General features: G+C 36.8%; 1 protein-coding gene across 3 annotated transcripts in view; it reads left to right on the top strand.

Annotated features, from left to right (window-relative positions):
• Positions 1-19916: 19916 nt before the first annotated feature.
• The window catches only part of ZRANB2 (zinc finger RANBP2-type containing 2), a 16609-nt gene continuing 16028 nt past the window's right edge, over positions 19917-20497 (top strand). For all 3 annotated transcript variants that reach the window (XR_001517591.2, XM_006919321.3, XM_006919322.3), the window contains exon 1: positions 19917-20260. Coding sequence is in view for 2 of the 3 variants with exons in the window: in XM_006919321.3 (XP_006919383.1) it covers positions 20205-20260 (56 nt within the window). In the remaining variant the exon portion in view is untranslated. The remainder of the gene's footprint in view (positions 20261-20497) is intronic.

The following is a 20497-nucleotide window of genomic DNA, read 5'->3' as shown; positions in this document are numbered from 1 at the left end:
GTCATTTTCATTTGTTTATAAGTGTTTCTTAGTCCCAGGGTTTTATAACCACTAAGTATATTATTAAAAAGTTTTAGTTCACCTTAAATACTTTCTGTGCTATTTGGGAAAAGTATCTAGGGAAAAATTCATGTAAGAAGAGTAAACCCAATTTAACAGAAAACATGAAAAATTGTTGATGAAGTGTTTTATGTGTGCATGTGTTTGGCCCAAAGGAAGCATCTGACTGGCTCTGGGAGTGGGAGGCAGAGTGAAAAGATGCAGTATCCCCTCCTCTGCCTGCTTGTTGGATAAATGGATCATTTTATTGTCAGGTTGGTTGAGACTGAATGTCAACATTGTACAGGAAGGTCCCAAAGGTATGCAGTACAGGGAATGCTATTTCAGCTTCCTTTGCTTGATGCTATTAAATGAGCTCACAGTCTGGAAGATAAAAGTTAGATAAATTGAAGGCCAATAAGTACCTAGTTTTATAGCAGTAGTTTAAGTTCAAACTCATAAACACATAAGTTTATGTGTGTTTCTATGGAAAGACTGTATCTAAAACAACACTCTAATGGATGAAATTTACCAGAGAAAACAAACAAAATTTACCTGTGAATTGCTGTACTGTTCAGTGGAGTCTTTTTTTTTTTTCCTTTCAATAACAACAGCTCAATAGTCACTTAGAATGCGTGAAAACTCTAAGTGCTAACAATGAGTGGTATATATTATTTGAAATATCAGAAATACATTCTATGTTCATTTAGAAAATTTGGGCTGGGTTACTCATAAGGAACTTTTATCCATTCATTCCACAAAACTGTATTATCTATGATTTTCCAGGAAACCATGGTTTCTGCCTTCGTAAATCTGTCTAGTATATGAGAAAGTTTTGTTGCTCTAAACATCTACATCATGTTTTAAATGGGCACCACACTTCAAGAGAGACATAAACGAAATAATAATCATTTTTATACAGTGATATAATTTCTAAAGAACGTTCATATATAATCAATGATAATATTCAATATATTTACCAACAGTACAGCACAGGCTCCAACAAACCAAAATACAAATAGAATAAGATTGATTCTGGAAGAAAATTTGTGGAGTACAGAATCTCAGCCCTTATGTCCACTCGCATATGTGATTTGTAAGTTTCCACTGAGCCAGGGGCAGGACCTTAAAATGGAACACACCTCTTACTGACGGTGTGATGTGGCAACCACACCACACTGTCAGTAAGATGAGGGCTAACAAGAGATCATATTGGCAATTAGAAATTTATCACTAATACATATTTATTACATGTATGTCATGTGTCAGAAATCGTGCTTGACATCTGACCAAGACAAGTCAAGTTGAAGGCTGCTAAGGAGTAAATATGAAATAAGGAAGAATAAATTAGAGGTACTGATTGTTTTGGCAACAAGGCTGAAGAATATGTTTACAAGATAGAGAATACTTTGCATGTTTAGGCTGAAGAGAAAGTTATGGAAAGAGATAGACTGGGAAATCAAGTAAGAAAGGACATAATTATTAGAGCAAGAACTTACAAGAGGTAGAAGATGTGGGGTTATGAGCATAGGTGAGGAAAGAAGGAAGAATGACTCTTTTTCAATGCAAGGAGGAAGAAGAAAAGAATGGATGAAAACTGCAAATCAATTCAGAGGTGTAGAAGTAAAATAAGTGCAAGGAAGATGACAGGAATTTGGAAGGAAAGGAAAGGAATGATCCAGAATGAGAAAGAATAAATAAATGTCAAGGAGGTGGTGGAAGAAAATGTTACATAGCTGTAACAGCTATTTCCTCTGCAAAGGCATCAAGGTAATCTGCTAAGGGAAAATTATGCAGTATTAAGTGCGAAAACTGAAAAGAGAGGTAAAACAAAATTACCGGTATAGGAAATGGACATGGATATGTAAATATTTGCTAGGTAACTGGAAGAGTCTAACAGTGGTTGGACATCATAAATATATAAGGCAGGCAATCAACATGGTTATGTGATTTTCTCCAGTATTATTCAATGCCTGGTTCCAAAATCAGAACAGTTGGTTACGTTTTTCTAGAACTGATTTAGGATAATGGAATGAAAAGAAGGTCACAAGAATATTGAGAATTAAGAGTGCTGGTGAGAGAGACTTAACTGAATGGCCATGAATTGTCTGTTGGATTGAATAAGGAAATGAAGTCAAAGTCTTATTGATTGAGAACATATGAAACCGACAATGAAAAAGAATCAATGAAAGTGAAAAGCGGCCACTCCCCTGCATAAAAACTTTTTAAACACATTCCGCAGCCTGGAAGATAAAGTTTCATTTACTTCTTATAACAAGGCTTTCCATAATTTTCTCTGCCTAACAAGGTCCTTTCTCATTCCTTCTCCCAAATACCTCCAGGGATACCATATGTCCTGGCATATAGAACCATGTTGCTGCTTCCTGCCTTAATGTCACTGCTGTTCTTCCTGAAGAGCTCTTCCTTTTTTCCTAAATCCCCTTCCACCTGACGAACTTGTCAGCCTTCAAGACTCATCTCAAGTACCTCTTCCTTTTCAGAGTCTTCTGTGGTTAATATGTCCGGGGGAAAAAATGGCTGCCAAATTTTCACCCCAACCCTGTAGACTCAGGCCATTTCTTCTACAAAAGCCCCTGATTCTAGGCAGGCCAATAGAATGCTATAGAATTGGCACTGTGCCAGTTCCAATCTAACCCAGCTACCATACTGTAAAAGAGTTCAGGCTACACTGCCTGCCTGAGTATAAGATATCATGTGAAGAGAAAGCCAATTGGAGGAGAGTTGGCATAACCTATATCCCAGGGATGTTAAGACCTTCTTGGCCCCTCCTGCCAATCCCAGCCACCAGGTAAAATGGAGCCCAGTCAACACATAGAATTGTGAAAAAGAATAACTCACTGCTATTTTAAGCCACTAAGTTTGAGGGTTTAGTTATACAATTATAGATAAATGATATATCTCTCATTTTCAACTCAAGTGCAACTGCTCAAAATTTTCAATGTATCACACTACTGTATCTACCGTATACCTCTATTCTTCTACTGTTCACATTAGGATTACGAACAAAATTTTTTACATATTGCTCCCTTTCTATTCTGTAAATATTGAAATTAGGGACAATGTGTCAAGGCTAGGGATACACACACACACACACACACACAATATATATAATACTCAATAAATTATGTGAACTAAGTCGAATCTGAATTGGGTTAGTGGAAGGAAGGAAGAGAGAGATGCTATGCTCAATCATTGAAATTTCATGGTTAAATATTTCACAAGTGAAGCAGCTCCTGAAGCAATATGAAAACACCTTGGAGGTGAAGTTGAATGGAGTACAGTCTAGGAATTGAGTAGAGAGTTGATGTATCATCGAGGATGTGGACTTGTGACCTAATGTGATGATGGGAATTTGTGTGGAATGGAAGATGGTGATTCTGAATGGGAAGAAACTGTGAACATCAGAAAAGGAGAGGCTGTGAGTGACAGTTTTTCAGCTATAACAATGCCGTTAAAACAATAGTGAACAATGAAGAAGATAATGGCATAACCTTCTGCCCAACATATTCCCAAGGAATAAAAAGTAAGTCTCCACTTCACAGACATAAGTGGAAGTTGTATTATGCTGGTTTTCTTTTAAATCATTTGAGTGCTCTTTCTCAATAGCCTTCCATGACCCCTTTCTTTCCACTGCCACTGAAAGCTTTCTGCTCAATCCTCTTCCCAAGCCTATTCTCTGGGCCATTCAAGTCACAATTATGGCTTCAACCGTCACTTATTCACTGATATATCCTAAATCTCAACTCTCTGACTCCATATCTTTCATGAACTTCAGTGCTGTTATTTCTAGTTTCCAATTCTCTTCTGAATATCTACACTCTCTGGCCTTTTGGATACATCTAACTCAAAATGTTAAAGGATGAACTGATAATCTTCTGTTCAAAACGTGATTTTCCTCCCGTATTTCCCATCCCAGTAAATGGCATCCCTGCCCACTCAGTCAGTATAGAAAGAAACAGTCAGTACACTGGTTAAGATGTTAGGTTCTGAAAATGTTTAAACAGAATGTACTCAAATCTGGCCTCCATAAATCACTATCTATATGGTAAACTTGGTAAATTACTTTAGTTTTTCTCATCTGTGATAATCCTTAAAAGTTTGCAGAGGATTAAATAAATGCCTATCCAAACCCTCAAAACTAATCATGCAAACTTGACCTCTTGAAGCCATGCTCAACTTTTCCCTTTCCCTTAACCTCTCCCAAGAAATGACCATCAAGTTCTGTCAATTCAGTTTCCAAAATGTTATTTAATGCATGCCTTAGTCCAATGTCACTTCCACTTCTCTAGTATAACACCAAAACATACCTCAATATGTCTATTACTAACTTAATCTAAACCATCTTTCACACTATTGCCAGAAATTACTTTTCAAAAATATAAATCAGATCGCATCCCTGCCTTCATTTTCAAATTTTTTCAATTGTCTCCTGTTTCCAACAAAAAGTAATACCAAACTCTTTAGGATTTGATATTTGTAGTCTTTCCCTGAATTACTTCTCCAGCCTGACTTTACATCATTTCTCACCATTCCTTATATTTACACTGTCAATCTCCAAACATACTATTCTGCTTTCATATCTATTTCCTTTCCTACATTCTCAGCCCCTACTTCTCCTCTGGGAATTCCTGCTCCAGTTCAAATGTGGTTTCTTTTCTGTTGTCTTCATAGAACCCCCAAGTGACATAGATTGCTCCCTCATCTGTTTTCCCACAGGACTGTATACAAACTTGTCATAGCCTTTATTACACCACAGCATAGTTATTAATTTATTTGTCTATCTTCCTAGCTATATGTTGAGCTCCTGTTCAGAGGCAGAGATGGTAAAATATTTATTCTTGCATCATCAGTCCCTAACACTGTTCCTGGAATACACCAGTACATGTAAGATGCTTGAAAAATGTCTTTGAAAGGATGAATGAATGAATGAATAAATGAATAAAGAAACTATGCAACTTGAATTATGCTTGCTATATATTATTTAAATATTAATTAAATTAAAATCTTTCAAGTATATATTTAAAACATCCTTAAAGCAAGCATTAATTTAAAATAGATCTCTAAGTATCTCTTCTCACTCCAGAATTCTGTGATCTGAGATAAAGCTTTTCTCTAAGCATGTAGGATTAGCATCTTGTATGGGACAGACAAATTTGTAAAGTAAGATCTAGTGAGTTGCTCAGGCTGTATATTCAATTAATTCTATTATATTAACTTTAATAAATTGTATTTTGTAAAGTTTAAATTTTTCAATTAAGCAAAATCAAGTTACGTGCTATAACTGATCTTTCAAATGGCAACATGGTGAAGAAAGTGTTTTTTCCTAAAACCTTGTCAGCTTGAGTGACATGTGAGTACCCAGCACTAAGCATCTGTTAGGGAAATCTTATTACTCTGTGTCTGTCACTAGAAAATTGGAACAAACATTGCAAGACCTACACGCTTAAAATGTTATGATGTGTTTTTAAAACTGCTTTCCACAGAAGGCCCTTTATTTTATTAGAAAATTATAAGCAAACAAGTTTTGTTTAATGGCTTTCAAAGTATAAGCACATTTCATGTCAAAATTGTATCACTCTCGACTGCCTACTTATGTGAGAAATCTGTCAAGCACTGGTGTCTAAGAAAATAGAGTACCACAACAGAAGATATCTTGCTGAAGGATATAATGTATACTCAATTAAACCAACACAATGTGTGTAAGGGTCTGATTCCATCTTAGGAAGAACTGTCGGCTTTCTGTACCAGGATGAAAATTTTCCTAACTCCTAGACCTTTTGATGAATCCCATGTAATAAGAGATGCAATATTGAGTTTGTATCTCAGGAAAGGTTGGACACTTAATTTTTCTCCTCTTAACATTCAAAAATTATTGGAAAATTTATCTTCTCTTCGATACCCCCTGTTTCTGCTTCAATTCCATACCTCTCTTAACTTGCTAAATATTTTAACTAACAATTAAAGAAAACATGCATGAAATGCTAAAATTACAGCATTATTCAAAGGAATCAACTGTTGTTTGTGATGTTATTTTGCTTGAGTCATTCCCAAGTGATTTATATTTTCAAATATCAAAAAACATCTATATGTGCTCAAAACAAATGAGAAACTAATAAAATATGGTGGAAAAATCACAGAATACTCCAATGTCTCTTTTATAATGTGAGTCATTTGACAAATTTATAACAATTGTTTCTTTAAGTCAGCAGAGATCACTCAATGAACTTTTCCCCAAAAGAAATGACAATAAATATAAACACTTAAGATACATACTTTCCTATATATTCTTTAAAAAGATGATTTTTGAATATGACAAAATGATATTGTATGTTACTAAACTGCCATCTACTGTACTTGTTCACCCAGTACACAATATCACATCTTACAGGCTTTCCTTTTTCAATAAATACATGAATTTTTTTCTCCCAGCTGTTTCTTGACATTCCTTCTTTCCCTTGTTCTAGTGATATGTATTCCTAAAGACCAGGAAAAAAATTGTTTCAAGTCATTATAGTCTCATCAAATCCTTTCACATCATTTAAGATTGATTATTCACAGTGCCATGAAGACGTGTCAGCTTGAGACAAGAAGAGGTTTAGAGAGGTTTACACTTTTCAGAGTGCCACCTGTCTCCAAAGGGCACATTCATTAAAAAGCTCCAGGTGCAATTTGTAGGAGCAAAACAGCATAATGAAGTCCTTTCCCTCCTTATGCACCTTTTGATTAATAATATCCTCCTTCAGTTCTAGCAGATTGTGCACCAATATTCACTGGAACAAACCTAGAATACCAGCCTCCTTTTCTATACTTCTATCAATAGAGTAAATTGCCATTTATCTGTGACCCAAATCAAAAGAATATACCAAAAAAAAGGTATTTCTGGCACAGTCTACTTTTATAAGAACAGCTAATAAGCCAACTGAATGATATTTACCCAATAAGTAACATTTAATATGTGTCACTGATCAAATTCTACCTAATCCTCTCTGTCTTATTCCCACATACTTAGAAATTCAATTGATATTTATACTGATAACCTAAAGGCATTATAAAATTTTAAGTTGTTTCCCGAATCATAAAAATGGGAAAGAAAATTGGCATTTATCAATTATCTACTATATACCAGACATTTTCACAGGCACTGTCACATTTTATCCACATAATAGACTGGTCAGATAAATGTTATTATCCTCGTTTTCACCACTGAAGATGACTGAGACTCAGAGCGATAATAAGAACTAACACTTATTGATAGCTAACTATTTTTCTAGCATGTTATTTATTACTTTAGAGAGATTTCCTCAGTTAATTCTCAAAACCACATTATGGAGTAGCTATTACTATTATTCTCATTTTATTAGGGGTGATCAAGATCTGAATGTAAGCAAACTGGTTCCAATATCTGTACCATTAACTTCAACATTACACTACTTAGGAGTGTGTTTGTGAATTTTTTGTTAAATGAGTTATATTATTGTTTTGTTTTTGAAAATTGGGAATACATGTTTAGTACAAATGACTTTGAACTACTCTAACTCCCTTACTAATAGCTATTAATACTTGCCCTTTATTGTGCATTTACTGTCCAGAATTTTACATGCATTTCTCATTTGAAATTTATACATATATAATAGTATCCCCATTTTACCATAATAAACCTGAGGTTTGGAGAATAACAATAATAAGAATAATCACAGCAAACATATAGTACTTAATATGTGCTAGATGCTCTTATTGTTTTAAATGTAGTACTTATTTAATAGTGACAAAACAATATGATGTATTATTATTCCTATTATACAGATGCGAAATTTGAGAGGTAGTACTTTAACCAAGGTTACACGGATAGCAGGCAACAGAGCAGGAATTCTAGTTCCAAATACCCATGATTTTAATCACTACTCTAAACTATGGAACAATTTAAAGTAGTGATTCCTTGTTTATTATAGTAAATGTTAGCAACATGCCTTAACTATAATAGCATTCATCACAACAATCAAACAAACCAAAAGGCTTTATGATATGTATTTTCTTTGTTACTTGTCTGATTTTTATGTCTGAGAACTATTCTAGCAGATTTGTTTGTTCTTGAGCTTCCAGATCCTCCTCCCAGTCTGGCCCATACCAGATTCCATTACATATTAGTCAGGATTCTTGATTGCAAGTAACAGAAACCCAGTGCAATATAACTTAAATAAAAAGAGAATGTGTTAACTTGTCTTATGCAACTGGGAAGTCCAGGGGATAGACATGGCTTCAGATAGAATGAAGTTCAGGGATTCAAATGCTATATTCAGAATCCACTTTCTCTCCCACCCCTAACCCCTCCTCTCTAATTCTCTCCATCTATCAGCTCTCATTGTCTCTGCTTAACTTCTTTTTGTGGGTGGAATTTCTCTACATATTTACATTTACCAGCTTAGGAACTTGAATGGAGAGAGAACTTCTCTCTCCCATCCTTCCTCAATGAATCCTAGGGAATATTCTGATTGGTTTTTCCTGGTTCACATATTCATTCTTGAACCAATCACCATATCCAGGGAAGCTAACACACAGTATTGGATTATTAATTCAGACTCACACAAATCAGAAACTTTACATAGCATCAAGCTCCACTAAAAATTTTAAGAGTCCAGGGAATCAAGAAATAAAGTAGAGAAATGTATGGGACATTCTTGCCAGGTCCTTCCCATCTACCGGCCCAGAAGAGTAGACAAGGTTTCTGGGTAAGGTTTTGCAGCTTATTATCTCACATAGTGGAGCATATAATTTATGAAAAACCTCCCTTTTATACCTTAGAGAGTTATATAGCTTACATGACATTCTCCTAGGAGGCCATGTCCCATAAGTCAATAGATTCCAGGTTTATTTACTATTAGCAATCCCTACCAAGAGAGATGCTGCTAAGGACATTCTGTAGATAAGGCCTCCTCCTCTTTAGAATAGAATCTTTATCTTATTTACTTGAAAGTCCAGGCAACAAGAAGATTAAACCAGATTGCCTCCCTTCTTTTCTTTGCCCTAGTGGTATCCCTCATGTAAAGGAAGTAAATGGATCATAGGCTGGCTGCTTTATTCTCTTCTCCCTTCGGGAGACTGGGCATTCTAGGACAAGAATGCCCTAGGTTGAACAATCTAGGACAAAAATCCCAAATTGTGCTCGGGGAAAAGGGGAGCACCATGATTGACAACCCTCTTGGAAGCACCTGGAATTTCCTGACAATGGGAAAGCACATTAAACTTTGATATAAACTTTGGTAAGAACTTTGACTGCTCTTTTCCATTACACTACTTCTGTCCAGACAAGAGACTCTTAAGAGTTGTGATGCTACAACTTTCCTATTCCTAAACTTTATCTATTTCTCTAGTTGCTAGCTATGAAAAACTCTCCAGTTATGTCTTGTGGCTCATGGAACACAGTCAAAAGAAGAAGTAGTGACAGCAAAGAATGGGAATAACTAGGTCAGATCTTGGGGTCTATAAAAAACAAAGACAAAAGAATGTTCAACAAGGCCACAAGGAAACTTTTAAATGGAGAATAATATCTCAAGTAGGTGCTTTGTGTCTAATTTTCTTTGTCCTCATATCTATTTGCCTACAGAAATTCTAATATTGCAAGTGAATTTCTTTAACCCTAAGCAAGGGTCACAAACAGTTATCCTATTAACCTTATAATCCAGCAGGCATTTTTCATTTAGCCAAAAGAGTATTTATTCTTAGGTTGAACTTGAATGCCTTTGAATAGCTCATCACAATCTCCTTCATTGCCTTGTGTCTTACACAGTCCTGCTTCAATCGTTTATGCTACTGCCTGGTCCCTGTAAACATTTCAGTTTTTGAGCCATGGTTTAAGAACTTGGCTTATGCTAAACTGAAAATTCCTTCAAAGGAATATATACATTAAATTGTTTTTAGTTGTTTATACCAGTGTGAATGAGTTTCTCAACTATTTTTCATTGGAAAGAAAACAAGGAAAAAAAGTTTTGACTAAGAGTAAGACTTGTTGACATGAAAAATGTCCAAATCTGTAGAGAGTTTTTCTAAGAGTTTTTTGGGCCAAAATGATGATATATGCTAAGAAGCAAGATCTCATATACTCCTGAGATTAACAGTTTTGCAGCTTCTTTTATGCATTTGAAATTAAAGAACTTTACTTAGAGGTCAGAAAAAGCAAGATGGGGATTGGATTACAGGATAGTTAACATGATTATGCACTCTCTTGAGTGTGGTTATGGTTTATTTCAAAGGTGTGTTAACCTAGATGCATAGAAACAATAGAAAGGGCTCACTTAAGGCAAAGATAAAACTTTTACTAATGAAGTTATATACCTGGGGCATGACTACCCACAATGACCTGCCCACTTAGGAGTTTATGATCAGATCACCCTGTGAGGTTACTTTCCATAGAACCCCTTTTTTCATTCACAGACTGAAGGAATAAATAGAACCAGCATTAGAGAGAGCCAGACATCTAGTGTAGAAAATTTAAGGAGGCATTCATTCGCAGATGACACCTTTGGGCTCAGCACCTGAGAGAGAGTGCCTCCTTAAATTTCATGCCCCTTGTGACTTGCTTGCCTCACTCCTGTCCCAGCCCTGAAGGATAAAGTTTAACCAGGTTTGTTTTCTGCTACTTGTAATGAAATAACCCTGATGTATTTCCCCTCTCCACCCATAAACTGGGAGAGTTGTTTCTCCTGGGAACACCCATAATATCCTCTAATTATGTCTATACTACATTCACAACACTGCTTTCTACTATCTCTTTACAAATCTGTATTCACCAGCACTCTGTGAGCTCTTTAAAGGAAGAAACTGCAATATTGTCCTGTTGGTAGTCACACTAGCCCTGTCCTGTTGAGCAAGTGAATGAATGAATAAATGTGCTGTTAGCATCAAGCATCCTATTCCTCCTGTGGCATGGGATATCTATGAAGTTGTAGGTCAGCTAAAATATTTTATCTTTCCCATAAATTGATGGCAAATTTCAATAATTTTTTATCCTAATTATAATATTACTTTTCCCATAAATTTGCATGTAATCTCAGTATTGTTCTTTTTTTTAATATATGTGCTCAAGAAAGCAGTGCATTAGATTTGCAACTGACACTTTATATGTGCTTTGCCTTTCAGTTTCCAGCAGGACCGGCCTCCTTGACCTAAATAGACTTCTCCACTCCCACGTGGCTAGTAAATACTATAATTAATTTATAAAGGACTCTGAAACACCAGCTGACAAAACTCCCCAATTAATGGTTTGCACAGAACAAAAAGAACATTTAAGTTGTAGGAGATTTGTAAAGTATGTATATATGTATACTTAGATCTTTTAATCCACTGAATATCCAAGATTGTCAAATCATAAAGTATACTAAGTAAACAATATTTAATAATTCATTGTCATTTCTTTAGGCACACTTAGTTTGAATTGTAGAAAGAAATCTGTGTGACAAAATATTCTCAGAGATGCATCTTTAGGGTATGTGAGACTTGAATGTCTATGAATATTCACACACATCCCAAGCACCATAATAAACTATGTTCTTAAAAGAATGTCAAAGAGAAAAAGGTGGGCAGTCAGTTTAAGGATTTCTGAGATAGTGACAACCGTAGTGGCCATCTCCTAAAGTATTTGCCTACTCAAGAGCCACAGTAGGCAGAATTTTAAGACGGCTTCCAAGATTCCTGCCCCTGGAATACATGTCCTGGATTATGCCCTCCCTTTGAGTGTGGACAGGACCTGTGAATATGATAAGATGGCACCCCTTTGGTCAGGTTACATTACATGGCAAAGATGATGGAATAATTTTTCCATTATTACATTACATTATATAAGACTACGCTCATGGTGGTGCCAGTGGTAGTGGTCAACTAACTGTAACGGTAATGGCAGCAGCAGCAGAAGGAACAAATGGTAGATAAATTCTACTGTAGAATTTGGAGAAGTAAACTTTGTATTGTGAGAGAGCCATCTGATTATGACCTGAAAGCTGTCTCTAGAAGCTAAGAGAAAGCCTTGGCTAACATCTAACAAGAAAATGAAGACCTCAATTGTCTAATCACAAGGAACTGAATTCTATCAAAAATATGAATGAGCTTAGATGACCCTGACTCTCATATGAAACTGCACCCTCAGTTGATACCTTGATTGCTGACTGGTGAGACCCTAAGCAGCAAATAAGTCATGCTCAGACTTCTGACCCACAGAAACTGAGAGATAATAAAAAGTGTTGCTTTAGGCTGCTAAGTTTGTGGTAATTTGTTACACAGCACTAGAAAACTAATACAAGAACCAACTGCATTTTCTTTTCTCTGGGTGCTACCCTTTTCCCATAGGGGTTTTTCTGAGTGATTACAGTAAAGGTTACTATATTATCAAAATATTAGCAATTCATTTAATTCAACTGCTTTTAAGATTTTTATATCTCTTCATTTTAGGGAAAAATTGCTGCTGCAGTGAGAAAGCCATGCATTATTTAGAGCACATTCTTCCATATTACCTGATTCTAATTCGTTGACTCTAGTCAGAGTCGCAGATTACACCATGTCCAGACCACCTGACATGGCTGATGGGATCTGACCCAAGCTAGGGCACAACTAGATAGAAACTTTGTCTGGAAATCTGAAGATAGGGCTAAAAGATTCCAGTTGGGAATTTCTTGAATGGAAGAGAGATATAATCATGGATGCTTTAGTAACACTATCTTCTTTCCAGGGCTGCCTCTGGGGTATACAATGCCCTGGGTAAATATTTGGGGGTGGGCAGAAAATACGCTATCTATAGCAAAATTTGATTACAAAAATAATGACAAAAGTTATAGGCCCATGTGAGGTATAGTGATTTATTACTAAAATTTTGAGGCAAGAAATTTACTATCCAATCAGTGCATGGTAAAAAATTTTCCTATTTCCAGGATCCACTTCTTTGTGTTATTGTCAAAGATATCATTATTGGCTAATTTCATACATCGCACTGCAAGGAAAGGTAGCAACACTATTATTATTCACAAGGCTATTGCTCTTTGGAACACTTTTTAATTGAAACAGTATAGATCTTCTTGCCTCTGCAGTTCCCTAATGCCATTTATTTAATGCTGATTACATCATTATTCATCTCATAGCAACATCCATTGTGCTGCCTATGAATACTGGTTTCCAATGACTCTCTAATGTTAATGTGCTTTGTTGATGATGACCAGAAACACAAAACTTACCCAGAGAACGCAGGAAAATGTTAATAATTATTCTGTTTTATGGTCATATTAAATTTATCATTTAGAATTTATAGCATTTATGGAATTTAAAGCACTAACAGAGAACAACACATCTTCCAACCATGTCTTCTCTTGAACTATCTAAGCCTTAATCACTGCATTGCTGCAATGTGATCCTTTTAACATTGACTGCAGCCTTGTCTTTCACATAAAAGTTAAGTCATGGTGAGGCTAGGAGCCCTGAGCAGAGCAAGAAGAGCAGTTCCATTCAGGTAAGCCATATCCGTCACTTGTCCTACAGGACTTAAGACCAATCAAGGAAAACAGGATGCCACCACATTGATTAAAGGCAAGAAAGGACTTTGATAGAAAGGGCCCTTTGGCTTTGCAATGTTACAGTCTGGAGAGCCATGGGAGGGGACAAGCATGGCCAGGACCACGACTACCACGACTACCTGACATGAAGCACATAGCTTGCAAAATGGTGGTGTGACTGCCCTGAGCATCAGCAGCTGGGCGGGGGGCGGGGGAGGTGACAGGGGGAGCAGGAGGGGACTTCAGGATAAAGGACACCTGTTGCTACCTGTGCTTCCCTCGTTTGTTCTCCATCAGGCAGCTCCTCGGTCTGAAACACAGACAGGGAAATCCTATCCAGCAACTAACAGAGGTGGCTCCAACCCAAGGACAGTGAGTAGCCAAAGCACTGAACTTGTCACGTGTCCAATGTTAGTGAAAATCACCCCCAAATTAGTGAATCAGCACCATTCTGACAGCCATTTGTTATTTAAACTTGGTGCAATCCTATGAAAGAAACACTACCCTGGCCAGTAGAAGCTTCTGCCCACCAGGAATAGGCACAACTACATAGCAAGAGGCTACCCATAGGTGTAAGTCCCAGAGCTCCTTCAGCACCAGTTGAATCTTGTGCAGAGTTGCGGGGAGGGGTATTGTTGAGAGGGCCCTGAAAGGGAGAAACAGGAGCTGAGACCACTAAGGTCCCTGTCCAGGTTTAGGGGGTCCCACCGAGAAGACCCTGCTAACTTGGCTGGACCCCACCACCAGGGGGCTTCCATTGGGGGACCCACACAGGACTAGGTTTTCACACCCCAGCTCCGGAGGGGGCTTAGAACATTTACAGAAAGTTTCCCCAAAGCATGGCCCCTTGAGGTGCATGGTTAGGCTAAGAGCCCCACTTGCTCGAGTCTAAGGGCGGTACCGTTTCTGTCTGTCCTGTGAACTAAGTAGCTGGGAAAACTGGTCTGTAGAGAGAAAATGATATATAAGCAGAGTCAGCATCAAAAGGCCACAAAAGCATGTTGTTTGGACACAGGATGGCTTCTGTTGGTCTCTTTCTGAATTTGCACTATTCTCTTGCCCTCATATTTCACCTTCTCTTTATAATGTTAACTCCCTTCCCCTTTTTGTTGTTTAAGCCATTTTATTTTTAATCTGTTACAGAACTCTAATACAATATTCAAAACCAGATTCTTAGCTTTGTATGTTCAGAAACCTGATTTTAACATTTCTACCAGAGCTAACTAACCTCTTCGGGATAAACATGTTAAAAGGACCCATAAGAAACTAATATGTATCTCAGAATGCCAATTTATTAACCTATAAAGAGAGTTAAATCTGGAAAGAATAACTTGCATGGAGAATTCACTCTGGGTATTTTACCATGGTAGGTTAAATGTGCTCAGGAGAGAAAATTAGCAATCAGGATTGTTTGGTGAACACATAATTAGAAGAAAGAGAATGTGTAGTCTTGAGGGACTTTTCTTTTACATTAGGATAGTTGAAGTTTCTTGTCTACTCTAGCTATATTTCTCTTTGAAAAAGTAGTCATAATCTTTGAACTCAAATAGCCTTCCCTTTTGGCCATTGCCAGGTATACAGTTATATTTTGTTCACTGTTAACCTAGACTTATTGTAAATCATCTTTCTGTTGACATATGATTGTCTTAGTAAAACTTTTCTGTTGGTTAACTTTTGGTATATTAACTGCATGTTATTCACCAGCTCTAATATATTACCTGTGAGCCTTTAATTGAATAATAACAACAGTTATTGAGCTCTGTTTGTCAAGCACCTTAAGTGAGTTATCTCACTTAATCCTTTTAGCAATCTTAAAATACAGATCTCTATTTCCTAGATGAAGAGACAAAATAGAGATAGTTTAAGTCATCCTCCTAAGGTCACATAGTTAACAAGTAGTAGAACTGTGATATAAATCCAAGCAATCTGACTCCAGAATCACTATAGATTATACTTTACAGCTTTTCATAAGGTACTTTCTAAACCTTGATTTCATCATTTAAACAAAGTTAATATCTTTCCTAGATATTTTTGGGACTCTAAATGTGATAACGGATATAAAGCTTTTAGCATACTACCAAATATGTAGTGATTAATAAATGGTAGCCATTATTAAAAGAATTTCTTCAGTATTTTATTAATTGATGTCGCCCTAATAATTCCAACCTCAATTCCAAATGATGATATTTTATCACCTATTTCCAAATTCTTGGTGCCTTTATGGAGGTTACAGCCACCCTTCCCTCCATTCTGCAATGACTGCACATGTTACTCTAAAACTCAGCCATAACTCCACATATTCACTCCACAACTTTGTCTATGGTCACTGCTGTCCTATCGACCTAAGAAGTAAATTTCACTTTCTGCAAATTCCCAGATTAAAATTAGGGAGTTACTTAGGTATGAGCATTATGTTTACTGACAATTTCATACAAAAATTAATTCCTTGTTCTTCTGTTTGAGTAAGACCTACTTATTTCTAGAACAGCATTTTACAGTTGCTTGTTAAATTATAACTCCGGATATTTTATAACACAAAGGTTAATGTACCATAAAATTAAGAAAAAAATTCTCAACTAAAAAAAAGTTATTTTAATATATTTCAATTATGGCTCATGTAGTGAATTTAAGATTTGGAACTTTTTATATAAAGTTATTTTTCATTGTTTTTGAATAGCAGATTTTTCCTACATGTGTCTGAACATCAAGAATAAAATCTGCTTAATTTATCTGTACTATAAGAAAATTTTTCTTGGCTCTAGAAATGTAAACTTAGATTTGATCACTGCCTCCTTACACCCTCAGTTAACTATAGAATTGAGAATGGGTCTTTTCTAAATAGGCTCATAATATGACTTTATATGAGTTATGGCAGATTCAACATCGCAACTGTAAGAAACCTCGATCACCACTAGGGCCAGAAGGTATCTGTATATCAGTGATGCTCAGAAGGTCACAAGGGCTCTATGATCATTCCCTTTTCCCCTTGAAGTTAGTATAATATTTAGCAAGCATTTACTGAACAAGGAGATAGGTGTGATATGTGAGATGGGTAAATTTAAGTACTTTATTCCAAACTTTTATTGAAGTTAAAAAAAAAAATGCCCAAATCATAAATGTTGTGAAAAGCTGGCATAAATGGAGCCATTTTAAAATGGAGTCAAGGCAGCTACTCCAGAAAAATGTCACTATACATCCTACTCCTGGAACCTTTGGAATGTTTGGACTGGGCAAAATAACTTTTGAACTAGGCCAGAACAGCATTGTTTTCCCAACAACTGTTTGTAAATCTAACAGGAAAGAAGACATCCTGACTATAAGAACAGATAATTGAAGACATTCTTAGGATCAGTAAACAGCCATGTATAGCTAAAGGATAACAGCTTATTAGCACCAATAGAATTTCTTTCCCTCTATTTATATAATTATTTCCTTTTCTTTTCTCAGAAAACCCCCTTGCCTTCACCCCATAAATAGAACACTGATTTAGGTTTCTGCCTGACTCAGTGTTCTCCAAACAGCTATTCTTTGATTTCAAATAAACGCTTGTTGTCTCTCACTTTAAATGTCAGGTTAATACCATGCAGCTCAATGAATTATAAAGTGAAGATCCCTGTGTAACTAGAACCCAGATTATGACAAAGAATATTATCGAGAACCCAAAAGGTCCTTTATGTCCCCTTCCAGTCACTACCTCCTCCCCATTCATTAGGGCAACCATTATCCTAGATTAATTTTAGCTACTTTTGAACTTCATGTAAATGGAATCATAAAACATGTACTAGTTTGTGTGCTAATTCAACATTGTATTTGTGAATGACATCCATAGTGTTCAATGTGGCTGCAATTTCTTCTCATTGCATATAGTATATAGTATTCCACTGTGTGAATATATGACGATATGTTCATCCAGGCTACTATTCATAAGCAATCTGGAATTTCTAGTTTGGGCTATTATGAATAGTGCAGTGATGAACATTGGTAAACACATGTGCATTTCTGTGGGAATATATCAGGAATGGAATTTCAGGGTCATGGGGTATATATGTGTTCAAATTTAACGGATTCTGACAAATATTTTCCAAAGTAAATGTTATCAATTGATACTTCCATTAGCAGCATGTAAAAATTCCAATTGCTCCATACCCTCTTCAACACTTGATATTGCCTAATTTTTTCCTTTTAGTCATTCTGATGCATGCCAATTGGTAATTTACATTTCCCTGACTTGCAGTGCCAGTCAAAATGTAGTAAGACCACTACAGCCTAGCTTTCCTATTGATTACAACTGAAAGCTCAGGACAAAGCACAAAAAGCAACTATCTGAGAACTATGAAAAGTAAACAAAAACAGACAGATCTGGGAGGGAAATTAAAACTTGGAGAAATGCTCTGGGTGTTTGTTTTTCCTATTTTCTCTCACAACTTTGACCTGAAGCCTGGCACCTAGTGATACTGCAGTGGTAGCACAGGCAGCAGAACCTGAGAAAAAAAAAAAAAAACAACCTATATTTCTAGCTATATGAATGGGGCAAGGGGCTTCTATGAGCCAAAGTTTGTGGGGAAATACCTGGCTTTTTCTCCTCCTTTTTTCCTTCTGGGCTTTGACCTGAGAGTTAGGGCTTAGGCTTAGACAGCTCCAACACCAAGAGAAACCCTGTCTTTCTAAAGAAAGTAAATAGGAAAGGGGGCCTCTATGATCTGAAGAATGTGAAAAATGTGGAAGTAATCCACGTTTTTTTCCTCTCTCTTCTCACCTCTACCCCAGTGTAGAGCCTAATCAGCTGCTGGAGTTATGGCAGGCAGCTAAAACTCCAAGAGAAATCTCTTACATCTAGCAAGAGGGCCAGGAAAAGGGGACTCTACCAAACAGAGAGAACAAGAGGAATATCAAAAGAGGAAGACAGTAGAAGGGAACCCCCTAATTCTATGTATGAAGTCATACATAGAATTATACGTAGACTTAACGCCTGAAGGCAACATAGAGTCTTCCCACTGTAGCAGGTCCGGAAGTCAGCTACTTAAGAATCTATCTTCTCCATTGGACAGAAGCCTGCTTTCCTTATCTAGTATCCTAATCCTCATTGTTTTGCATACGAATAAATCTGTTTTTGCATTAAAAAAAAAAAAGCCTAAACTGAGAATCTTGCAGGACAGACATAAAGCTGCATAGCATAAGATATGTGAATTGAACTTCAATTTAAACTACTGTCCAGATCCAAAATAATCCCTAAGTGTTGTATACATATGTCATACTCAAAACAGCATAACGAAGCCTTTGAAAACTGACCTGACATGGAACCAGCACCCAGAGAAACTGAGATTGAACTTGTAATCTGAATCAAATTACATTGATTGCCTCCTAAAACAAAAAGAAAAATCAGCTTTCCCCAAACGTTTTTAACAGGACTGAGTTTATGTAACATAATATTCAAATTGTCTGAGATAAAAACCACAATTAATCGACATACTAAAAATTGAAAAATATTACTGGTTCTGAAGGAAATATAAAATTAACAGCTGCCAACCCCTAGATGACCAAGATGTTACAATTATCAAAGACTTTCTTTAAAGCAGTTATTATAACTACAACATAATTGAAAATATTCGCTCAAGGTACATGCTGTTGTCTAAAAAATTTTAAAAAGCCTCACATTTTTGTAACTTAACTCGTGCGTTGTTTGTAATGACAAAACTGAGAAATATAAGGGATAAACTGTCACACAAAGGAATAGTACCGGCATATAGCAGTAAATTTAAGGAACTACATTCGAAGATATGCAACAATCTGGGATGAGTTTAGAACCATATTGTTGAGTGAAAAAAGGAGTTAAAATTATATTAAGTATCCTTGTAAAGCTCAACCTTTATCAAATTAAACATGTATTACATAAAGTCAACTTTTAAAAAGCAAAGGAATAAACGCAAAATACAGAAGAGCGTTACCTCTGGAAGAAAGGAAGAGGAGGAAAAAAAATCAGATAATCTTAACTATACTGGCAATATCCTGAGTTCCAAAATTACTTGTCGGTTCCCAGGTGTACACTGCTTATCTGTCACATCTATTCACCAAAAAACAACTTTCTAAAAGACAGCTTGTGTGCATAATAAAAGAATAAAATTTTCAATATTTTATTAAAATAAGTTCTCTAAAAATTTGACAGCCCTCTGTATTTCAACCCCAAGCGTAAAAGGCAGCCCGCGGGTTCCAAGCCCCAAACTGAACACAGTCACTTCCGCCTCCGCCTACGTAGCTCCGCCCATCGGAGCTGCGAAAATACTTTATTCCGTGTCCTCCCGCCTGTAGGGGGCTCTACAAGGCTTCTAGTGCCAAGCAGGCCTTCCTCCTGGGGTATCCGTGCTGCGCCTGTCAGTTTAACTCGAGAGAATAAATTCGCATTATAACTTATTTGGCCAGGAAAAACTCATACAGGCATCTTACTCTGGCCGATAACGTTTAAACTCAATCCCGGCCGACTGCCCTTCTTATCAAACCTTGAGGCAGTGGTGGGTAGGAGTCAGGCGGCGTGGGGACAGCCCCAGAGTGCCGAAAGTCCCCGGCCCGCTCTCTCCTGTGAAGACGTAGCTGCGGGTGGTTGTGGTGGCGGCTTTCAAGATGTCGACCAAGAATTTCCGAGTCAGTGACGGTGACTGGATTTGCCCTGACAAAAAGTGAGTTCATAAAGGGTCCCGAAATAGGTTGGGGTTTGTCATAGGTGGAGGCTTTCCCAAATTGGTTCGACATTTTCCTTTTTTAAGATCTCCGGTGCAGTAAGCCGGGTTGAGGCGGCGAATCGCTTGCCTCCCGGGCGGGAAGGAACCTCCGAGTCTCCTCATAAGGAGGTCTTTCGGAAACCTTTGTTTTGAGTGTGTCTCCAGCGTTTTTTAGACATTATGTCTCCAAAACAG

Source organism: Pteropus alecto, unplaced genomic scaffold, assembly GCF_000325575.1.
Source record: "Pteropus alecto unplaced genomic scaffold, ASM32557v1 scaffold25, whole genome shotgun sequence".
NCBI classification, from domain to species: domain Eukaryota; kingdom Metazoa; phylum Chordata; class Mammalia; order Chiroptera; family Pteropodidae; genus Pteropus; species Pteropus alecto.
Note: the sequence above shows the minus strand (reverse complement) of the source record. Positions and strands in the feature narration are given on the sequence as shown.